General features: G+C 58.8%; 2 protein-coding genes across 5 annotated transcripts; both read left to right on the forward strand.

Annotated features, from left to right (window-relative positions):
- The first annotated feature begins 2,582 nt into the window (after nt 1-2,582).
- On the forward strand, nt 2,583-13,925 carry LOC129490717 (beckwith-Wiedemann syndrome chromosomal region 1 candidate gene B protein-like). Its single transcript, XM_055294531.1, is given in 3 exon segments — nt 2,583-2,888; nt 13,465-13,827; nt 13,830-13,925. Coding segments are annotated over 3 exon segments (765 nt in total).
- Nucleotides 13,926-16,280: 2,355 nt separating this feature from the next.
- On the forward strand, nt 16,281-18,892 carry CDKN1C (cyclin dependent kinase inhibitor 1C). 4 transcript variants are annotated; one of them, XM_055271727.2, is made up of 4 exons: nt 16,281-16,471; nt 16,639-17,429; nt 17,972-18,107; nt 18,190-18,199. In XM_055271727.2, exons 2-3 carry the CDS (start codon nt 16,649-16,651, stop codon nt 18,100-18,102), a joined length of 912 nt encoding a protein of 303 aa, XP_055127702.1. In that variant the 5' UTR covers nt 16,281-16,471; nt 16,639-16,648; the 3' UTR covers nt 18,103-18,107; nt 18,190-18,199. The 4 variants fall into 4 exon arrangements, with proteins under 4 accessions (XP_055127702.1, XP_055127711.1, XP_055127721.1 ...); XM_055271736.2 differs by having other exon boundaries at nt 16,298-16,471; nt 16,639-16,903; nt 18,195-18,892; XM_055271746.2 differs by lacking the exon at nt 16,281-16,471 and having other exon boundaries at nt 16,482-17,429.
- The last annotated feature ends 4,273 nt before the right edge of the window (nt 18,893-23,165 follow it).

Consider the following 23,165-nt stretch of genomic DNA (forward strand, 5'->3'; position numbering starts at 1 on the left):
TTCCAGCCCTCGCGCTTTGCAATCGCCCGTTCCGGGAGCGCCCGTGCCACGGTCTCTGCGCTCTCACTGGCCGAGCCCGCCCCTCCCCTCGAAGGACCTGCCCCTGCCCCGCCCACCAGTGGGCCTGCCCCGTGCCCGGCTTCGCCCGCCCCAGCCCCCTCCAGCTTGAATCCTGCCCGGTGCCCGGGCTGCTGGAGGTGGACACTGTGACCCTCAGGCAGCACAGGTGTCCACTGTGGGCCCGAGGAGGGGCAGTGTGGGCAAGGGATGGGACCAGGAGGTAGAGGGAAGGAGAGAATGGAGGGGAGGCTGGTGGCGGGGAGAGGAATGGTGATGAGGGCTCAGGGGAAGAAGTCAGGGGAGGTGGTAGAGGGTGTCGTGTAGCCTGGCCCTGCCAAGGGTTTGCACAGAGCCCCAGAAGAGTGACCAAGAGACAGCTCTGGGCCCCTCTTCACTTCCCTCCCTAGACCCGGAGGCTGCTAGCAGCAGCTGAGAGCCTGCTTTTCCCCATTTCACCCTGCCTGCCACTTCTCCACCCTTGCAGGGGCCACCAGAGATGCAGGCACACAGGTAAACAGGCCTCATGCTGCCCTCCGCAGCAGGAGCTGCTGGAGCACACACACCCCACACTGAGCACGCTTGGCCCAAGCCCTGCTCTTGGCCTGGGCACCATTCTCCGTGCCCCTGACTGTCACTAAGTAGGGAGATGCTCATTCAGGACTCCTGCCCCACCTACCTGCCCAGGCAAGGGCTGGGCACAGGCTCAAATGTCAAAACCAATGTCCCCCTGCCATGTGTCAACCATCGTCAACAGAGCAGAAAACTGCAGGGGTGAGACAGGGTGGGACGGACATCGCAGAGGCGAGTGAGAGCCGGCCAAAGTCCTGGTGGGTAGGGGCCAGAGCCAGGTGGCCCAAGGCCAGCTGGCTAAGCCATTCCAAGTCATCGTGGGAGTGGTTCAGCAGCTACCCTTGGTTCAGCAGCTCAGGTATGTTGGGCATCAGAAAACAATACCCCAAAATGAAGGCCTCAGAAGCAGCTTCGGAAGAAAAAGTGTTTCTCTGACCTTCTCTTGCTCTGCTGTCTCTCAGGGCCATTCTTCCCCGAAGCTGGCCTTAGCAACTAGAATCCATTTTCCACAGGGCAGGTCATAGAAATCAGAACCCCCCACTTTCCCCACAGCCAGACATCAAGCCTAAAAATATTGCTCTAACTTTCCCTCCACCTTTGTGTTTAGAAACTGGCCATAAAGAAATTATCTGACCTCCTTGTTTGACTGTAGGGCATAAGACCCCATTCCAGGAGGGTCCTGCTCCATGCCCAGAAGGAAGGAATGCTGCTCTGAAAGTTCAAGAAACGTAGACCAACAGCCCTCGCTGCACTTCCCCTTGAGGTCCGGGAGCATTAGCTCAGGTCCCTTGGTCCATCTGTGTTCCCGCATGGATGGCCATACTTTGTTGAGCCTAAGCATCAAAAATGGCAATTTCCCCCATATCTTTTTTTTTTTTTTTTTTGAGATGGAGTCTTGCTCTGCCGCCCAGGCTGGAGTGCAGTGGCACGATCTCGGCTCACTGCAAGCTCCGCCTCCTGGGTTCACGCCATTCTCCTGCCTCAGCCTCTCCGAGTAGCTGCGACTACAGGCGCCTGCCACCATGCCCGGCTGATTTTTTTGTATTTTTAGTAGAGACGGAGTTTAACCATGTTAGCCAGGATGGTCTCGATCTCCTGATCTCGTGACCCGCCCCCCTCGGCCTCCCAAAGTGCTGGGATTACAGGCTTGAGCCACCACACCCGACCTGTTTCCCCCATATCTTTGGGTCTTTGTTCTGAAAACTCCCATTCACACACGTCAATAAATTTGGGGACCAAATGCCTTTTGTCCAATTAATCTGCCTTCTGCGAGTTGGTTTCTTAGCAAACCCACGGGTGCAGTGTACTGCTCAAGGAGATGTCAGCCCAAACAGTGCAAACGTGTTTGCATCTGGAGTGCATGTCCCCAGATCCTCTGCCAAGCTCGCTTTCAAGAATAGTCACTACTGGCCTCCCTGGGGACTTGGGGAGAGTGCAGTCAAGCCGAGAGCCCAGAGCCCAAAGCCGAGAGCCCAGAGCCCAAAGCTGAGAGCCCAGAGCCGAAAGCCGAGAGCCCAGGTCCAGCCAGAATTTCCTGGAAGGACTGCACAGAAAGGCCGGCTGTGTAAGGTGGGGGTGAGTGACAGGAGTCTCAGAGTGTCTCAGATTTGGGACTCCTGGGGGAGGATGGGCATCCACACGAACACTTACTCCATGGGGCAGGTGTGAAGGACTGTCCCCAGCAGGTTCCAGATGCCTCCTGGGTTCCCTGGGGAGGGCTTAGAGGGTGGAGCGGCAGGAGGAGATGGGATGAGTTATGAAACTGCCCAGAGGTGCACGAGGGAGGCTGAGGGTCCTCTGGCGCTGAGGTGTGGCGGAGGTGCTGGAAACTTACCACTGTCTTACTCCAGGTGAAGCAGGGCCTCAGGTAGCCAGGGAACTGGTTGAGCAGAGGAAATCGGATAGACCTTTTTTTTTTTTTTTTTTTTTTGTCATGAACAGATTCAGTGTGGATGGGGGAACTTCCTGGTTCTGAGGGAATGTGGGAAAATTGCCCTTTGGGCTGGGTGAAGAAAGAAGCAAGTGGAACCCTGGGACACCTGGACTTCCTCCTCCAGAGGAAGCCGCTTTGGTTGTGGGCCAGCAAGCCTGTGCGTCCCCAGCCCCAGGGCATTCACCACTTCAGAGAAGCATGGCGACAGTTCTGCTGGATGAGAGGATCCAGGCTGACTGGAGGAAGGAAGGGCTTTGTCTCATCTGGGCTCAGGTTTGGGAGAGAAGGCTTCTCAGAGGAGGTGATGCTTCAGCCAGTCTTAAAGGTGAGTATGGATTGGCTGGGTATGGGAAGGGCATCCTGGCTGAGAGAATAGCATAGATAATGGCTTAGAGGTGAGCCCAGGCTTGGAGTGTTCAGAAAGCTGAGCCACTGGAAGGGGCTGGGACCAAGGGTGTACAGTGGGGTGATGGGGCAGAAAGTGAGTCTAGAGAGAGGGGTGACCCTGGGAGGGCTGGGCAGGGATACAGCCAGATGTGCACTGAGAAGTATTGCTCTGACCGCCGCACCCTGGAGGCTGGGACCTCTGAGGGGTCTCCTGAATGAGAGGAGGCCAGCTTCAGAGCTGACCCCTGCCTACACCACTGCCTGGACATTTGAAATGGCTTTGGGCCTATCTTAACCCAACACACATTTATTAAGCACCTACTGTGTGCATGCCCCGTGCCAGCTGTTTGGGATGTCAGCTGGCAAAGCTGACTGCCCGTTGGTAGCTTGCATTATTAGAGTGCATGTGCAGGCTTCGGGGAGGTAGATGATCCCGGGTCACCACAATGCCTAAGGAAATGACTCACTGCCTACGAGCACTTGAGTTCTTCCTGTGTGTGCAGTGGACACCGCTGCAGAGTTCTGAGCCCCTTCTGTTCTCCAAGGAGCCTCTGGCTGATGTGCTGATGAGGGGCTGAGGGGAGGGGGCTGTGCAGGAGGTCTCTGCTGTGGTCCAGATGAGAGGTGGTGTGGACTTGGATGGGGCATGGGGGCATTTGAGGGGCAGGTTTGGAACCTCCCTGGAAGGTGGGCTGACAGGCTTCCTGCTGGTTGGGGCCTGGGCTGAGAGGGCCAACTGAGGGGGCCTCCAGGGCGAGGCTGCTGAGAAGGGGCGGCATGAGGGGAGGCAACCCTGTAGGTCCATCCACGGGAGGGGCCTGTGGGCCAGCAGAGAGGGCAGAGTGTGCAGTTTGCGGCTGTGGTCTGAGCTGGATGTGAGGTTGTCATTCACACTGAGGTCCTATTTAGAGCTCCCACCCTGGATGAGATGACCAGGAGTGGATGGGGCTAGAGAGGAGAGGGGCCAAGGGCCAAGGCTGGACCCCAGCATGAGGAGGAGGTGCCCAGGGTTCTGACCAGGGAAAGGGAGGGAAAAATAAAGGAGCTGGGCCTGGAGAGGAGAGGCAAGTAAGTGAGCGGAGGCCTGGGAGCTTCCTTGGGCCGAGAGGTGGAGTCACTGGTGGCTTTGGCAAGAGCGTCATGGGCATGGGGGCTGACCCTCGGGATTCAAGCAGGAGGAATGGGCTGGACACCCTTCCGAAGGGTTTTGCACCAAAAGGGAGCTGAGAAACGGGACTGTGGCTGGAGGGGAAGTGGGGCAAAGAGAGAGAACCTTTGTTTACAATTTTAAGATTTAAAAGAGTGATGCTGCAGAGGACAGAAGGGTGATCTGGAAGGAGCGGGGAGGGCTCTGGCCTTCACCATTACTCCATGGGTGAAGTGAATGTGTTATCCTTGAGGCTTCCTACTCTTACTCCTGTGATTCTCCAAGGACCTGTCTCAATAAAGCCAACAAGGTTTTGCCTGGGGCGGGACTAGAGCGGAGGCAGGGTTGGATGTGACTCCTGCCCGCCCGAACCTCGGTTCCCGCCCATCTTACACCTTCTCAGCCAGGTGAGGTGCGGTTGCAGACCTTGGTCAACGGGGGCTGCCTGGATCCCACAGTGGGATCTGTGTCTGACACTCTGTGGGGCTCTGTCCCAGCACCCCAGGATTTGTATGTGTTGTCTTGGGAATCACAGCCTTATGAGGGGCCTCCAGCCTGCTGTGGGCACTGGGTGCCTGGCCTTGGCTTCGTCTGGGAGGTGTCAGGTTAAGAGTATGGGAGGCTGGGTTCAAAGGTACTTCACTCCCTGACCTGGTATCCTTGGGCCCCAGGGGTCAGCCCTCAGCCCAAAGGGGCTAGGCTTGTCAGGTATCCCTGGGGAGGCCTGGTGGTGCCCACTCTGCTTCTCATCTGCTAGGCCCTGGCTCTGCAGGTGCCATGTGAGGAAGTGGGCTGTCAGATGCTGAGGAACCTTCTAGAACTGGACTCTGTGAATGCGCTTCTGGGATTGGAGTTTGGGCAGAGACTTCTAGGAGGAGGGGCAGGGGCTGGACCTCATCCAGGGCTGGTTCTTGCCGGGCTGGGCACTGGGCTCAGACACATCCCATGAGAGGTGTGTGGAATTGTGGCCTTTAGGGCCAGGGCCCCGGAGGAGGCTCTGCCAACAGGGGCTTCTCCACTGGCCTCTAGTGAACCAGGGACCCCAGACGGGCTTAGGGCCAAGGGCCCAGTCCCTGACACCAGTGTCCAAATGGAGGGAGGGCAGCAACCTGCTATGGGCTTTGGGGAGAGGCCCTGTGGTCCTGGATGGGCAAGCACCCTCCCCTCACTGGGCTCCACTGTGGGCCTGGACCTGGGGCTCCAACATGGTGGGCTGTGGTTCATATATTTGTGTTCACACTGGCCAACGGCCACAGCTGAAGGAGATAAAGGCCCAGACGGCAGCATGGGGGAGGCGTCCGGTGTGGGGCCTGAAGACTGGAGCCCTTGGGGCTTTTGGGGGACAGCGAGGGTGTAGTCTGGAGTAGCCCACATCCCCTTTCTCATACCACAGGCCAAGGGACCAGAGGAGATGGGTGGAGGAGCTGGGACCCTGCTCTAGGAAGCTCACTCATTGCTTGGGGGAGACCTGGTTTGCTTGGGACTGAGGAGTTTTGGGATGTAGGACTTTCCATGCCAAAATTGGGACAGCTCCGGACAAACTGGGTCACCCTCCCCTCATGGGACCCTGGAGGCCAGATGGACTTTCTCCGGTCCTTGACCTGGAGGCAGGAAGGGACGATGGTGGAGGTTGGGGAGGTAGCCAGGCAACGGCATAGGAACTGGGAACTCCGGGGTGGTGGGCCCAACCTGTGCACTCCCTTGAGGGATGCCTTGCCCAACCTCAGGACTCAGGAAGACGGAAGAAAAGCCCATGCAAATGACAGATGTCCATCCAGGGAGGCAGGGGGAGGAGCCAGAAGCTGGCGGTCCCAGCCTGGCAAGGGCTTTGGTGGGGTGTGTGTGCATGTGAAGGGCATCGTGGAATCAGGAAGAGATGTGCCTTAGAACGGGATCCTGAGAGAGCAGCCTCACACCTGCTCACCAGCCAGAACTGGGAAACTCAGGCAGGTTGGGTGGCATGGCCACCAGTGCCTCTGTCCCCCCACAGGCACCTGCCTGAGGGCCTGGAGCTTGGCTACTGCCCATCTCTTAGGTATACACGTCTCCCTCAACCGCAGCCTCCTTTGGTCCCAGTCCCTTGTCCCCCAGGAACAAAGGACAGCCCCAAGCTCTCACCATCCAACCCACATCCAGGGTCTCTTTATTTTATTTTTCATAAGACAAGGTCTTGCTCTGTTATCCAGGCTGGAGTGCAGTGGTGTGATCATAGCTCACTGCCACCATGAACTCCTGGGTTCAAGTGATCCTCCTGCCTCAGTCTCCCTAGTAGCTGGGACTGCAGATGAACACCACCACAGCCAGCTAATTAAAAAAAAAAATTTTTTTATAGAGACAAGATCTTGCTATGTCGCCTGGGCTGGTCTTGAACTCCTGGCCTCAAGTGATCTTCCCACTGGAATTACAGGCATGAGCCATAGTGCCCAGCCTCCAGGTCTTTTAGAACCTTCAGAATTCAGTAGGGAATCCAGAAAGAAGCAGGAAGGATTCCCAAGAAGCAAGAGGAGAAGTCACAAAACCCATGCAATTACTTCTGACCCTTGGAGGCCTCTCAGCTCTCACCTGTCCTCCCTACCCCTAGACTTGCTGGAAGCTTCAGGGAGCCTGGCTATTTGGTTTCCACTGGGGGCAGCCACACTGGCCTCTCAGTGAGGTGTAGCAGCCTCCCTTCCCTGCTCCGGGCACTCTGGACATGGCTGGGTGAGTTTCTAAAACTCTGGTGGTTCCCATCCCGGACCTCTGGTGACTCTGCTGTGTTCCTGGGGCAGCCAGCCCTGGGGCCCTGGCCCCTCAGCCCCCACTGGATCACGCCACATTTTGCAAACCAAAGAAGCATGAGAGATAGAGAGCTCCAGCTTCAAGCACTGCCTGCCCTGCACTCATCTTTGGATTGGTCTGTGCTTTTGTCCCCTGCCTGGAATGGTTCCCTTGCCTGTACATCCCTTCCCTTCCATCCTTGGATCTTGGCACAAGTCATTGCCCTGAAAATCCCCCGTCCCCTCCTTCATCATGCAACCTGGGCACCGCCCTACCTTGTATACTTATTTCTGCTTCTGCCTGCCCACCTGGAAGCCCCTGAAGGCACAGTCACCCCTGAGGTCCCAGGGAGATATTGCTGAATGGATGGACAGACAGGTGAGGCCATAAATCAGACACCCCTAGTCCAGGCCTCAATTTGACATTTGAGGAGGAGGCACTGCTCAGGCCACCAGGCCCGGGCCCAGGTGCCCAGACACCCTCAGCAACATCTGCCAGGCTGCCATGGCTAATATCCAAATACAGGGCCCTGTGAGGTGGCTCATGCTTGTAATCCCAGCACTTTGAGAGGCTAAGGCTGGCAGATCACTTGAGACCAGGAGTTTGAGACCAGCCTTAGCCAACAAGGCAAAACCCTGTCTCTACTAAAAATACAAAAAATTGGCTGGGTGTGATGGTGCATGCCTGTAATCCCAGCTACTTGAGAAGTTGAGGCATGAGAATCATGAACTTGGGAGGCAGATGCTGCAGTGAGCCAAGATTGTACCACTCCACTCCAGCCTGGGCAAAAGAGTGAGACTCTCTATCTCAATAAAACCCAAAAAACTACCCCCAAAACCAAAAACCCAAAAGCAAATATAAATAAGATGCCACATGAGCTCAATTCACCAACTGCTTCAAATTAAAACCTAGGGTAACCCAGGGAAGGGGGCAGTTGTAGATAGGGCTCAGCAGGGGGGCCCCAATCTTAAAATCCCCAGCAGTCAGCATGCGTGCCAGGGGCCTGTGCTTATGACAGGGCCCAGCACTCTGCAGCCAGCCCCACCAGGCTGGCATCTTCACCACTGACCAGGCCTTGCATGGGTCTGGAACTCTTGAGCCTCAGTTTCCCCATCTGTGAAATGGGGACAACGTTAATCCCCGCCTCACAGGATGCTTGTGAAGATTAGACAAGATCATTTGCACATAAAGTGCATGGCATGAGGCTGCCTGGCAGAGAGGGTGTGCTGCAGTGGCAGCTGGTACTGACCAGCAGCTAGGGGATGGGGCCACTGCTGTGTGCTAGGCATGTGTGCCTCAGTGCTCACTCAAGGCTGGCGTGAAGACTGATGCATCAGAGCCATAGTGACCTGTATCCCATGGACTGTCCTGAACTCTGACAAAGGTGGGGTTCACTGCCCAAACTGCCCAAACCTTTCATCCTAGGCTTGGCATGGTAGCTCATGCCTGTAATCCCAGCACTTTGGGAGGCTGAGGCAGGTGGATCATAAGGTCAGCAGTTTGAGACCAGCTTGGCCAACATGGTGAAACCCCATCTCTACTAAAAATACAAAAATTAGCCAGGTGTGGTGGCGGGCACCTGTAATCCCAGCTACTTGGGAGGCTGAGGCAGAATTGCTTGAACCTGGGAGGTGGAGGTTGCAGTGAGCCGAGATCGTGCCACTGCACTCCAGCCTGGGCGACAGGGCGAGACTCCATCTCAAAAAACAAACAAACAAACCAAACCCATTTCACCCTGCCTGCCTGTTTACATGACAGGGGTGTAGGTGCCTTTCCTCCCTGCCAGCCCACGTCTCTGGGTATAGAGTGAATGTCCAGTTTTCATTGTAGCACAGCTGGAGGGGTGGCCAGTGGCAGATCTCTGCCCTGCCTGCCCCTCTAGGTTGGAGGGAGAGGCTGATGATGGTGAGGGTAGTGGCATCCTCAAGAAGAAGGCCACTGTGCCAGGCACATACTGACTTGCCCTTTAAGCCTCACCAGAAGCTTTACAGATGAGAAAGAAGAGGCACAGAGAGGTTAAGCAACTTGCCCAAGGACACACAGCTAGTAAGAGGCAGATGCTCTGCCCAACTCCACAGCCTGTGTGTTTGCTGCTGGCCAGGCAGTGCCTGTCCCCTGTTCCCCATACTGTTCCCCTTGCTGGGCCAATGCTGAGGAGCAGGTCTGATAGCCTCCAAGGTGAAGCCAGCTCCTGAGCTGCAGCCCCAAGCCCTGCAGCCCTCTCCAGCCCCCTCCCCTGGGCCCATTCTCTGCTCACTCTCTGAGCTCGGCCTGTGTGCCACCACCTCCCTAACCACTTCCCCAGCTGCCCTGATTGCTGGCCCCCAGCTCCCAGCCAGAAGCAGGACTACGATTCCTTGTTGTTCCGAAGCAGCCAGGGCACAGTTGTGCTCAGGACTAAAGGGTGTGAGTGTCCATACGTGCCCAGGCAGTGACCACCGCAGTGGGCAGGTGCAGGCCCGACAGAGAGGCTGCAGCCTCGGGGCTGGCTGTCACCTAGGGGCTCCGGGCAGCAGCGCCAATGGCGGGAACGAAGGCAGAGGGCGCTGGGCTGCCGGCCGGGCCTGCGGGGGGACAGGGCAGGAAGAGGAAGAGGAGGAGCTGGGGATGAGGAGGGAAGGAAGGAGGAGGGAGGGGAGGAGGGGCAGGGGGAGCAGAGAGGAAATGGGGGAGGGGCGGCAGGGCGGGTACCCACCTCTCCGCAGAGCAGGCTCTTTGTCTCCTCTCCCCCACCCCCTGGAGACTGGGCGAGGCCCACGTGCTGTTTCCCACTGAGGTGCGAGTGACACTGCCCCACCCCCAGATCCGAGGGGTGTTGGGGTTTTGTGAAAAACGCGCTTTTGCCCGCTGCAGCCCGGACAGCCACACTGGGTAGAGCCCCCATCTTAGACTTGAGGGGACTCGGGGTCAGAGAGCAAGGCCCTGGCCCAAGTCACCCCCAGGTGTGAGGCATGAATGAGATGGGTGAGGGTCCTGGTGGCTGTGCCGTTTCGGGACGCCAGGGGGCAGCAGGCGCCCAGCTTCAGCCCTCAGGCTGCCAGGCTCCAGTGGGCGGGAGGCTGCTTGGCTTCTGGCTGCCCGTGGGGCTGGGGAAGGGGGCACGGGCAATCTCTTGGTTGAGCATCTACTCTGAGCAGCCCTCGCCTGTGGGGTGCAGCCACCTGGGAGTGTGTTAACCTGGGAGGCGGCCAGGGCAAGCCTGCCGTCACCTCCTGGCCTCTGCGCTGGGTCTGGCCAACTGCCCTGGCTTCAAAACTCGGCCAGGAGGAGGCGGAAAATGGGAGGGAGGAAGGAAGGAAGGAAAGAAGGAAGGAGTGAAGTGATGGGGGCTCCCCTCCTTCTCTGACCCTGGAGGTCAGTGGGGCGGGACCCCAGCCCAGGGCACGAGGTGGCTTCATTGTCTCTGACTTGCTGGGGGACCCTGGGCTGGTCACTCCACTTCTCTGGGCCTCAGTTTCCTGCACAGGAAAGTAATAAGATTCAGAGAGGTCACGCCATGTAGCAGGCACTTTTAACTGGCATCTGAAGTAAAGTCTCCCTCAAGGCCTGGGAAGCCCCTTCACCCCCGAGGGCCCAGTAGGGGTGAGGCTTCCTCAGTAACTGCAGGCCCCTCCTCCTGCAGTGGAGGAGGGAGTGGTGGGGTGCATCTGGGGGCCCTCATGCCACCTCTCTGGAGGCACCCCCACTCTCTGGCATTTCAAATAGGCCCTGAGCTTCTCTGAACACTGTGGCTTGGGTGTGGAAAGCAGTGTGGGAGGGAGTGGCTTGGAGAGGCCTTGGGGCCCTGGTGCACCCCGTGGGCAGGAGATGCTGGTCACAGGGGTCTCCCCCAGCTCCAGCAGGAAGTCAGGGGGCTTGGTGGGAAGGGAGATCTGCTCACACCAGATATGTTTTTCCTGCTGTTTCCCTGATAAAGTGAGCCATTGGGCCTGGGACCCCTGTGTCTGTGTCCTGTGGATTGGCAGGGAGAGGAGGAAAGGCCTGGTGGGCTCAGAGCTGGCTTCAGGGGTGTCTGACATAGGTCCCCACATGTCCTTGAGACCCTCCTCGGTACCTGCTTCCTAGCCCGGGAGCCCCCTTCCTAGCCCAGAAAGGTGCCATGTGGATCCCAGGATGACCAGTGGCCCTCGGTTTCCTGGGACATTCAGTGCCGAAACCAGCAGTCTCAGACAGGCTGGGATCAGGGGATCCCTCTCTTCCAGACCCCAAGGGAAGCAGCCCCTGGTCCCGTTCTGGAGCAGGGGTGACTGTTCCCTATTCCCACTGGGCCTCTCCTCAGGGCCTGCCCAGCTCCGCCCATCGGTTCCTGGGGAGTGAGGACCCCTGGCCCGAACCCCCAGCACAAGGCAGTCCCTGTAATCGGAGCTTGTGCCGCATGTGGCCGCGTCACCGGAGGGAGGCCGGCACCTGCAGAGGACGTGCCTGGCAGCCGCCCCAAGAACAGCCTGTCCTGGGGGGCGGGGCGAGCCTTGCGAGCGGGGAACTGGTGCGGGGGAGCTCTCCTGGCCCAGCATGGCCCCCCGCCAAGTGTGTGCTGAGCCGCCTGCTGCGGGAGGGGGGGCCTTGGGTTAATCTGTCACTCCCCATGCCCCTGGGGCCTCTGGGCTGGATGACTCCCCACCCCATCTTATGGATGGGAAGGTGGAGGCTCGGTGGAGGCTCAGTGGGGGCAGGGGTCTCTTGGGCCTTTGGGGGCAGAGCCAGTCAAGCTCCTGTCCAGGGCTGGTCTGAGGACCTGCTGCTGGGTGACGTGGTTTGAGGCCAAAGGGGTGGTGTTTCCAGAGTCAGGCATCCCTGGGCAGGGTTGTACCCTGCACAGATGCCCAGCCCTGGCTCTAGGGCTTGGGGTGGGAGATGTCAGGGGAGATTCCCAGGGCCCTTGACTTCTTTCTGTTCCTGCTTTCTTGTCCCCTCACAGAAGTCCTATGGAGGGGCTCAGGCTGGGTGAAAGGTAGGGCCAACCTCAAGTCTCAGTGATCTCAGGCAGGTGGCTTAACCTCTGGGAGCCTGAGTCCCCTCCCTTGCAAAATGGGCACGAACACACCTCCCTCTCAGGGGTCTTGGAAGGATTAAATGGGGCAACGAGCCCAGCCCTGGGTTAGGGCAGGGCCCTGAGCAGGCACAAGATGAAGCCAGCGAGTGTGGTCATCGTTTATAATATCCCTCTGGTCCTCTCCAAAGGGCACCACCTGGGAAGCAGCTGGGGAGGCAGCCGGGAAGGGCACAGACACCTCTTGCAGGGTCCCTGGGGTGCTGCGGGAGGGTGGTACTGCTGAGGGCAGGCTCCGGGCACCCAGAGACTCTATAGTGGGCCTTGGAGCAGCACAGATTCAGGTGGTGTCCACCCCTCACCTCCTACCCACCTTGACCCTGTGCCTGCATTCTCCAGCCCTTTGTGATTGATGGGTGATATGGGGCCCATGGCTCAATGGAACATTCTTTGAGGCCTTCGTTTGTTTGAAGACAAATAGCTCAGGGCCTCAGAACCCAGGGAACAGGCCCTAGGCAGGTTTCACCATGGGTCAGAGGGGAAAGAAGAGCTCCCAGCCTGTCCTTGGTCACTCCCTGATAGGGGCCATTGGCCCGCTGGCCGGGTGTCCTGTGTCCCAGAATTTGGGTTCCCTGGGGCTCTGGGTAGGGATTGGGCCTAACCTAGGACAGGCATTCTTAGCCTTGTGAAGCCACCTGCGGTACACATTCCTGATGGGGCCATGAACATGCCGACAAGGCAGCTGTACAGCTGCCACACCCGGGAAGGGGAGGCCTCGGGCATCCGGGGAGGCACTGGAGTGGAGGTCACCCGCCAGAAAGCACATGTGGCCAAGGACATGGCTTCCTGGGCCTACCCTGGTTCTGCTACTCAAGGGCCAGTGTGTTTGCCTCTGGAAGCCTCTGTCTCCTCAGCTGTAAAGTGGGCCTACGACATTGACCGACCACCCATGAGGTTGTGGTGAGGACTGGCCCATGGGTGGCCCCTGGGAAATAGCTGGTTTAACGATTCCAGCACGAAGATCCACCAGGACTGGGACCTAGGCTTCTCTGGCTTCTGGGTCTTTCCTAGCAGGAATGCACAGCAGTGAGGCCTGCAGGTTAATCCTGCCTTAACTGCTTGTGCAGCAAGTTTTTCTTTTTCTTCTTCTTCTTCTTCTACATATTTTTTTTTTAGAGGGTGTCTTGCTCTGTCGTCCAGGCTGGAGGTAGTGGCATGATCATAGCTCACTATAACCTCAACCTCCTGGGCTCAAGCAATCCTCCACCTCAGCCTCCCGAGTAGCTGGGACCACAGGCACGTGCCACCACACCCAGCTAATTTAAAAAATATTCGTAGAGATGGGGTTTCTCTATGTTGCCCAGGCTTCTCTGGAACTCCTGGGCTCAAGCGAGCCACCTGCCTTGGTCTCCCAAAGTACTGAGGGTATAGGTGTGAGCCATGGCTGCAGTAAGGTTTGAATCTTCTCAAGCCTTGGTTTCCTTGTCTGTAAAAGGCCAACTGAAATCTACCTATGCCTTCCCTATGTATTAGGGTATGTAACGCCCCACTGTGATGGACAAGCCTACATTTCTAGTGGGTTAAGATGCAATAAAAGTTTATTCTTTGTGCCCAACACAGGCAATGCGGTGTGCAGAGGGCGCTTGGTGGTTCTCTCCTGATGGCCTCGCAGAATCTGGAGCCTCCATCTGGCCAGCAGAGGGCGCAGAAGGACTGCCTGGGCAGCTCGGACGTGACCGCCTGGAAGTGGTGTACAGCGTTCCTGACAACGTTCCCGGCCAAAACGGGTCCCGCCGCCCACTTGTGTGCAAGATAGCTGGAAAATGTCTTTCTGTGTGCTCCGAGGAGAATGCAAAGGCTGGTGGATGTAGTGCCTTTCCTCTACTGCTCTCTCAGCTGGGGGCAAGAATGACAGGACGTGAACATGCACACAAGGGCCCAGAACTCACGACCCCCCACAGAGGCACCCCCACCCGGCCCCCGCCGCTCCTGCGCTTGCAGGATTTGGGGCACTGGCACAGCACAGCCCACCCCTTGGGACTAACACCCCCTCGGCAGTTCTGCTCTCTGCAGCAACATAGAGTACAAATATTGTTGCTTTTGTTTCTTTTTTTCCTTTGGATACATTTTTAATTACAAAAATAGAGCTTGATTGTTGCACCCAGACAGATGTTTGCTTGCTTCTGGGCCCATTGGGCCTCCTTTCAGAGCCTGGAACTCCTAGCCCCCAGCTCCCGGGATGCCTTCCTCCAGGTGTGTCCCTGGCTTGGGCTGGGGGGACACAGCCCCGCTCCTGGGATGTGCAGGTTTAAAAAGCTATTGGGTACCATCCTTGATGGAATTCAGAGTGACAGACTTAGAGCAGGTCACCTTTCGGCTTCTAACAAGGCCAAGACGGAGGAGTCCCCACAGCACTGGGTTTGACTCTGTAATTAAGCTGGTAAAGTGGAAAAATAAAAGTAGGAAACCTAAGTGGAAACCAAACCAGAAAGCCAGGCAGCCCGGGAGTTCCGAGCCCTGCTTCCTTCCAGCTGCATGGCCTCAGCGGCTGAGGCGGTCTCTGCTGCTCTTCTATAACACAGGATGATGGCAGCTACACCCTCTGAGGGGTGTCACCGGGGCCAATGAGTCCTGATGGTTGGAGTGTGGATATCGGGGGCCACTAGGACACTACCCACTCTGGCCCTTTGCTCCTAGTCTCTGGGGAGGTGGCGGCACAGGGGCATGGAGCAGACTAGACTTTGCCTCTTTCTGCCCCCAGGCCAGTTGATATGAGCCCTGCTTGAGGGGTTCGCAGGGCCTGGGGAGCCTTCTTCAGCTTCTCTTTGTTTTCCTAAGATGAAAATTGTGACATCTATGCTTGTTGCGGGAAATTTGTAAATTGTGCGCAGAGAAGAATATGAAATTGCACATAAATCGTGGCTTTTGGTTCCGCCATCAAGAGCCAAGAGTGGCCCTGGCCCCTCTCCTGGGTTAACGCCCTGTCCTGTCCAGTTCACCCCTCTCACTTCAGATCTCACTTCCCTGAGACCCAGAAGACCCACCCTGCTCTCCCAGCTGCATCTGCACACTGCCACAGCATTCAGTGGGGATGGGGGTGTCTTGGGACTCAGAGGCAGGCTGGTTAGGGTTCAGGGGACCTCACCTTCCCTCCCTCCCAGATGTCTCTCTGGCTGGCTCGCAGGCTCACCTGAGATAGGGGCTCAGAGCTCATGGGCTACTGGACCCTCCAACAGGTGTCTGACAGTCCCCCTCCCGACCTGGGAGGCTCCCGGTTTGAGGAGGGGGCTCCCTGCCTCACGGTAGGTGGACCAAAAGGGAGGCAGCAGGAAATAATGGTCTCTTTTGGTCTGGCCTGGCTGGGGTGAAGCACCGTGTGTGTGCGTGCGTGCGTGCGTGTGTGTGTGTGCGTGCCCGCACGACCAAGGTCTGTACCAGGAAGGGCTGCAGGCGAGGGAGGGGCATGGTCCTTCACAGCCCCTTCCCCTATGACCTCAGGCAGATCTTTCACTTTTACCCAGTACATCAGCTTCCAGCCAGCCTGGACAGGCAGATCCCGGGGCTGGAGTGGTCTGGCCCAAGGCTGAGAAGGGCTGGGACCCCCGAGAGTGACATGATGGGCTCGGCCTCTGTTCCATCTACTGGGCAGGGTGGGCCTCCGCAGATAGCGGCTTCAGACTCCAGCTCCAGGGGGCTGGTGGTAGTCTCTCAAGGTGTCCCACACATGGTCCCTTGGGGAAAGAGTGGAGCTGACCCCTGTCCCCCCTCCCGACTCGAGGGCCTTAGGGCCAGCAGGTGTGTGAGGGCTCCAGGCGCGCGGAGCCCTCGAAGGGACACCAGCCCAGCAGCAGCAGGCCGCGCGGGGGCAGCCGAAGACCCCATCCGGCGCAGGCCAGGGCCGAGCTGGCAGCGGCGGGTCCAGGCCCCGTCAGCTGGCGCAGGAGGCCCACGGGCAAGCGCGGGACGGAGCTGGGCGCCAGGGTCCGGACCGGGCCGGGGTCGAGTTGGGCCTGGCCGGACACCGGACCCGCCAGGAGCCGGCCCCTGCCGCGCTGGGCTGAGGCCCCCGCCTGCAGACAAAGGAGCCGGCGGGGGGCGGGAGCCGGGGGGTGGTGGGGGAGTGTTGCGGGGGGATGGGGCGAGGGGGCGGGGCGTCGCGGTGTCACGTTACCGCCCGCAGCGCCCTTTAACTCCCGCCCCCGCCCCGCTTACCGCCCCCTTCCCCTGCTACAGCGCGCTCGCCCCGCGGCCACCAATCAGCCGCGCGCCCCGGCCGCGCGCCCCGCCCCACCCCCGGTGGGTGTGCGCGCGGCCAATGGGCGGTGCGCGGGGGCCGGGCCGCGGCGGGGCGGGGCAGCGGGGCGGCCGCCAATCGCCGTGGTGTTGATGAAACTGAAAATACTACATTATGCTAATCGCGGCCGGGCCCGCGCGCACGGGGGTGGGGCCCGCGCGTATAAAGGGGGCGCAGGCGGGCTGGGCGTTCCACAGGCCAAGTGCGCTGTGCTCGAGGGGTGCCGGCCAGGCCTGAGCGAGCGAGCTAGCCAGCAGGCATCGAGGGGGCGCGGCTGCCGGCCGGACGAGACAGGCTAACTCGACGCAGGAGAGTCCACCACCGGACAGCCAGGTAGCCGTCGCGTCCCTCGCACACGCAGAGTCCGGCGGCGCGGGGTCTCCCTTGCGCTCGGCCTCCGCCCTCTCCTCCTCTCCTTTCCCCTGCTTCTCGCTGTCCTCTCCTCTCTCGCTGCCCGCGTTCGCGCAGCCCCGGGCCATTTCCGACGCGTCCCTCCGCAGCACATCCACGATGGAGCGTCTTGTCGCCCGTGGGACCTTCCCAGTACTTGTGCGCACCAGCGCCTGCCGCAGCCTCTTCGGGCCGGTGGACCACGAGGAGCTGAGCCGCGAGCTGCAGGCCCGCCTGGCGGAGCTGAACGCCGAGGATCAGAACCGCTGGGATTACGACTTCCAGCAGGACATGCCGCTGCGAGGCCCTGGACGCCTGCAGTGGACCGAAGTGGACAGCGACTCGGTGCCCGCGTTCTACCGCGAGACGGTGCAGGTGGGGCGCTGCCGCCTGCTGCTGGCGCCGCGGCCCGTCGCGGTCGCGGTGGCTGTCAGCCCGCCCCTCGAGCCGGCCGCTGAGCCCCTCGACGGCCTCGAGGAGGCGCCGGAGCAGCTGCCTAGTGTCCCGGTCCCGGCCCCGGCGTCCACCCCGCCCCCAGCCCCGGTCCTGGCTCCAGCCCCGGCCCCGGCTCCTGTCGCGGCTCCGGTCGCGGTCGCGGTCCTGGCCCCGGCCCCGGCCCCGGCCCCGGCCCCGGCTCCGGCCCCGGCCCCGGCTCCAGTCGCGGCCCCGGCCCCAGCCCCGGCCCCGGCCCCGGCCCCGGCCCCCGCCCCGGCTCCGGCCCCGGCCCCGGACGCGGCGCCTCAAGAGAGCGCCGAGCAGGGCGCGAACCAGGGGCAGCGCGGCCAGGAGCCTCTCGCTGACCAGCTGCACTCGGGGATTTCGGGACGTCCCGCGGCCGGCACCGCGGCCGCTAGCGCCAACGGCGCGGCGATCAAGAAGCTGTCCGGGCCTCTGATCTCCGGTGAGCCCCGCACGGCCCCGCCCCGGCCCGGCCCGGCCCCGCTTTGTCCGGCCGGCCGGTCCCCCCAGCCCTCGGGGGCCTCGCTGGGTTCCCGCCTCCTCCCGTGGCATTAAAGGGACCGCAGCGCTCAGGGCGCGGCTGCGCCCGTACCCCCCTCCCCGCCTCGTTGTTGTGCCCTCCAGCGGCTTTGCGCGGGCGGGGTGGGAGGCTGAATCCCGGCCGCGACCCCCTGGGAGCGCGGTCTTCGCCCCCGGCCGCGGGAGCCCCTCCCCGGGCGCGGCCGGGCGTCGTGAGCACGGCGTGGAGGGGGTTAAGCGCGGCGGCGGCCCCGGGGGGCTTGGCCGCGGGACAAGGGGAAATGCTTACACAGCACATTGCGCGGCGACGTAAACAAAGCTGACCCGCCGCGGACCTCGGCGCGGGCGGGGACGGCGCCCCCACCCCGGCCGGCCCGCGCCCCGCGCCCCGCGCCCTCTCCCGGCCCCCTCTCGGGTCTCCGGGCCGGCCCCGCCCTGACCGGCCGCGCGCGCTGTCGCCCGCAGATTTCTTCGCCAAGCGCAAGAGATCAGCGCCTGAGAAGTCGTCGGGCGATGTCCCCGCGCCGTGTCCCTCTCCAAGCGCCGCCCCTGGCGTGGGCTCGGTGGAGCAGACCCCGCGCAAGAGGCTGCGGTGAGCCAAGTGAGTACAGCGCACCTGGGGGGCGCGGAGGGCCGACCCGCGGGGTCCCCGCCGGTTTTGCTGACCGCCCCTCTCCCCGCAGTTTAGAGCCCAAAGAGCCCCGAGGGAACCTGCCGGGGCAGCGGACGTTGGAAGGGCGCTGGGCCTCGGCTGGGACCGTTCATGTAGCAGCAACCGGCGGCGGCTGCCGCAGAGCAGCGTTCGGTTTTGTTTTTAAATTTTGAAAACTGTGCAATGTATTAATAACGTCTTTTTATATCTAAATGTATTCTGCACGAGAAGGTACACTGGTCCCAAGGTGTAAAGCTTTAAGAGTCATTTATATAAAATGTTTAATCTCTGCTGAAACTCAGTGCAAAAAAAAGAAAAAAGAAAAAAAAAAGGAAAAAATAAAAAAACCATGTATATTTGTACAAAAAGTTTTTAAAGTTATACTAACTTATATTTTCTATTTATGTCCAGGCGTGGACCGCTCTGCCACGCAATAGCTCGGTTATTGGTTATGCCAAAGGCACTATCCATCTCCCACATCTGGTTATTGACAAGTGTAACTTTATTTTCATCGCGGACTCTGGGGAAAGAGGTCACTCACAAGCTGTAGCTGCCATACATGCCCATCTAGCTTGCAGTCTCTTCGCGCTTTCGCTGTCTCTCTTATTATTACTGTGTTTATCTTAAACTTGAAGACAAATCTGTTAAAATGGTTCCTGAGCCGTCTGTACCACTGCCCCGGCCCCTCGTCCGCCGGGTTCTAAATAAAGAGGCCGAAAAATGCTGCAACTCCAGTCTGTTTGTGCTTGTGCCTGCCTCCAGCTCCCTTCTGCACCCCCCAAAAGCTGGAGAGCTGGAACGCAGGAGAGAGCAGGCCAAAGTGGGCATCCCCAGTCCATCCAAATGGGGAAGCCTCTCTTCTGGCTGGGCCTGGCCCACACCCACCTGCTCCAGTCCCCTTATCTCAGGAGGGGTGGCCGGCCTGCACTGCACCCTGCATTTATCACCTCCCACCTGCGGGGCTGCAGAAAGACAAGCCTGGGCTTCATGTAGCCCCAGCAGGCAGGGAGCACAGCCCGTGACTTGCTGCCCAGACCCAGGCTTGTTTCAAGGAAACCACCGCAACCCCTCTGCTGATGGGCTCAAGCCCCTGCTAGTTTGAGGATGCGCTGGGGTGGAGGGTGGGGAGCAGGGCTCCACCAAGATACACCCAGTCCCCCAGACTTCTTCAGGCCTTGCACCAGGGTCTCCTGTTTTTGTGGGCCAGGGTCTCCCTAGGTCTTGCCACAAGACACTTAAAAGTGTTCAAGGTCTAATCACACCTGCAGTGGAGGAGGGGCAGCCTCGAAGCCTCTGAGGGGAGGCAGAAATGGGAGCACAAGGAGGAGGTGCCCTGGAACCAGGAGGGCATGGGGAGGAGTGGCTTCTGATAACCAGGCTTTGGTGGAAGAAGTCGAGGCTGAGTGCACCCACGCTGTCCGTCCTACTAGCCCCTAGTTTCAAAGCGCTCCCTCTTAGTAAAACAGACGTTTATTTTTTTTTAATAGCTGACCTATAAACCTCTGAAAATTATGGCTTACAATGGAAAGGGTGATGTAAAATAGCAGAAACAGAATGGCTAGCAGTATTTTTGCTGGTGCCTTGGGCTAGGAGAAGAAAAGAACTGGTGGACCCTTACGGGGCCCTACATGACAGTTGCTGACTTCCTCCCCCCACCTCCACCGGGGTCAGGGACAAAGTGGGACTCCACTTGAGATGGTCGAGATGTATTTAGACATATAATTAACTGAGCCTCCTCCAGCTGCCTGGAAGGGCTGGGCGAGGAGAGTGATGGGCCTGGCCTCGAGGCCCAGCTGGGGCCAGACTGGGAAATGCCCCCTCGGGACCTGAGAGTGGCAGGTCCCGCTGCTTCGATTCAGCAACAGAGACCATCAGCTGACGGTAATGAGGGACCAGACCCATGTAGACCTGGCTTCGGCCTTCAAACCTCTCCCCTAGGGGAGAAACCTCCGCATTCACCTGTGTGAGCAGGACAAAGCCCTTTCCCTTCTGAGATAAAGGAGGGTGGCAGTGCCTTCTGCCTTGGGCTGGGAGGAGGCTGGACCGGGTGCCTGGCAGGCAGTTAGTGGGTGCACAGCTTAACCTGAGTTAACTGTTTTTGGTGACCGATCTGCTGGGGTGTGGCCTCATGATCCACAGCTGCGTCTGTTGCCAGGCCTCTTGCTGCAGCTGAGGCCAGCAGGGCTCCTACCTTGCTTAGCTTCTCACAGTCCTGGCCCCTGGGCACAGGACATGTGATTGCCCAGCACCCTCTTGTCACTCAAGGGTAGCTTTCTCAAAAGCAGTGTGAGGGCTTCGTGGGGATGTGAAGGTGAGGCCCAGTGCCATTTCTCAGGAGGAGTTTCTCCCCAGGGCAGGAGCTGGCTGCAGGGACCCACAGGCCACCAGCCTCCATGGGCTGCTAGTCACACGTGGGACTCTGGGCACATGTGACCCAGGCAAGCTGGCATTTCCCTCTGGGGGCCTCAGTTTCCCCATCTGGGCTGAGAAATGTCCAGGGTTTTTTCCAGCACTGTGTTCTGTGATTCTCATGGGGGGACAGCCATGGAAATAATACCTGATGGCACTGTTTGCAAAGCTCTCTTCTCACCCGTGCTGTTGGGAAAGAGCAGATACGAGCGTGCGTCCCGGCCCCCAGGCCTCATCCAAGCTGAAAACACAGGCACCGGCTGGCGGCCAGAGCACTCATGGGTCTGCCGTGTGGGAGTCATGCTCCAGCTCCCCTGGGGATCCACGATCGTCATATGAGCGATGACACCAGGACCGCCAGGCACATAGCAATGGCTTTTCTCTGTGCCAGGCACGTGCTAAGCAGGATCAGCTTCAACCAGGTCCCACCGTGTTCCTTGTTAGAAGAGGAAACTGAGGCATGGAGTAATCCGCCTGAGGTCACACTCCTGACCTTGGCAGGGCAGAGAGATGTTGGGCTGAGGTGCTCTGGGGCCAGGCCTGGAAACCATTGCACTATCCTGTCCCATGGACTGGGCTGGGAAGACAGGCAGTTGCTCTGTTAACTTACAGACAGTCCAGATGAAGGTGATGAGGGAGAAGGGTGGATGTGTTGGAGCCAGAGGATCAGGGTGAGGCAGGAGAGATAAGGCAGGGGAGGCTGCTGGTGCCAGGGGTCCTTGGTGGGCCTGGCCTGCTGGTGCATGTGAGGCCGGCACACGGGCGTACATATGGTTCAGTGTAAGGGTGTCTTTTGGGTGTGCCTGCTGGGCCTCCCCCTTCCCTGCCCTGTCTTTCTGGTCTCCTGTACCTCCCCGGGCCTGATGGACTGGTGCCAAAGGTTGGATTTTGTCAGCCAGCAGTGGGGAGCCCAGGAGGGACTGAAGCCAGGAGTGGTAGAAGTATCTCAGCTGCTGGGTGAGGAAAGAGGGGCGCCAGCAAGAGGGAAGGGGGTGAGGGGACCAGAAGGACACTGTGGCCATCCAGGCAGAGGGCAGAGGCACTGGGTTGGGTGGACATTCCAAGAGGCTCCAGCATGCCAGCCCCTCTTCCAGGCACCAGAGACTTAGCAATGAATAGAGAGACAGCAGTCCCTGCTGCAGGCGCTTTCTCCACTGGGAGAGGTGACATCAGAAAACCCCTCCAATGGGCTGTGGTGCATACAAAGGTGGTTAGTGTTAGGCAGGGACAGAGCTGAGCTGAGCACCAGCCTAGCCTTTAAAACAGGAGGGGCTAGGAAGCCCCTTCTCCAGCTCCCAGCAGGTAACACAGCAGGTAATGGTGTCTGAAGAGCACTGTTTTATTGTTAGTTATTTTTTGATTCAATATTATTAACTGAAGTCCGTAGGTTACATGAGGGTCCGTTCTCAGTGCTGTACATTCTATGGGTTTGGACAAATGCTTACTGTCCTGTATCCACCATTACAGTATCGTACAAGGTAGTTTCACTGCCCTAAAAATCCTCTGTGCCCCACCTATTCATCCCTCCCTCCTCCCTAACTCCTGCAACCACTGATCCTTTTACTGTCTTTGTAGTTTTGCCTTTTCTATAATGTCATAGATTTGTACTCATACAGCATCAGCCTTTTAGGATTGACTTCTTTGACTTAATAATACTTAAGGTTCTTCCATGTCTTTCCATGAGTTGAGCTCATTTCTTTTTAGCACTGAATAGTATTCTGCTGACCGGATGCACCACAGTTTGTTTACCCACTCACCTCCTGAAGGCTTCCAGGTTTGGGCAATTATGAATAAAGCTGCTGTCAACATCCACGTGCAAGTTTTTGTGTGGATGCAAGTTTTCAACTCATTTGGGCAAATACCAAGGGGTACAATTGCTGGATGGTGTGTGATGGATCATATGTGAAGGGTATATTTAGTTTTGTAAGAAACCACCAAACCGTCTTCCAAAGTGGCTGCACCATTTGTGTTCCCACCGCAGCTCCTGTTGAAGGGCAGCGTTGAGAGTTCCTGTTTCTCATCTGTGGACCACACCCACCATCAATTTCAGATGAATTAAAAAACAGAAACCCTACTACAATGTGGACACAACAAGGACAAGGCATAATTCCAAACGAACACTGATGACCGTGGCTTGATCTCAGGGACCCGGCTGGTTCGGCCTGGCTCAGGATGAAGAGCCTGGGCCCTTGGCATTCTTCATCCAGCTGGCCCTGTAATGAACCGCATGTTGTCCAAATATCTGCCTCCCCCACTGCAGGAAGATTCTGCATTTCCCGCATGTCAGTATCAGACATGGCCATGTAACTTGCTCTGGGCAGTGAAATGTGACCCACTTGGCATGTACCATTGCTGAATGGAGCCTGTCAAAGCCAGCGTCCTGCCATTTCATCCCTCTGCTGTGAGACAAGTGAGACCTCAGACAGGGGCTGCTCCTTCCAAAAGAGAAAATGGAGCACAACCCCAGCCCTCCAGTGAAGGGACTGTCCTGGTGAGTGAGAAATCCTCCATGCTTGATGTACACCGCCAAGAGCTTTGGGCCTGTTTGTTATGCAGCATAAGGTAAGCTGGCAGAGACAGGTTCTTTGAAGACCCAAC

Source organism: Symphalangus syndactylus, chromosome 1, assembly GCF_028878055.3.
Source record: "Symphalangus syndactylus isolate Jambi chromosome 1, NHGRI_mSymSyn1-v2.1_pri, whole genome shotgun sequence".
NCBI lineage: Eukaryota > Metazoa > Chordata > Mammalia > Primates > Hylobatidae > Symphalangus > Symphalangus syndactylus.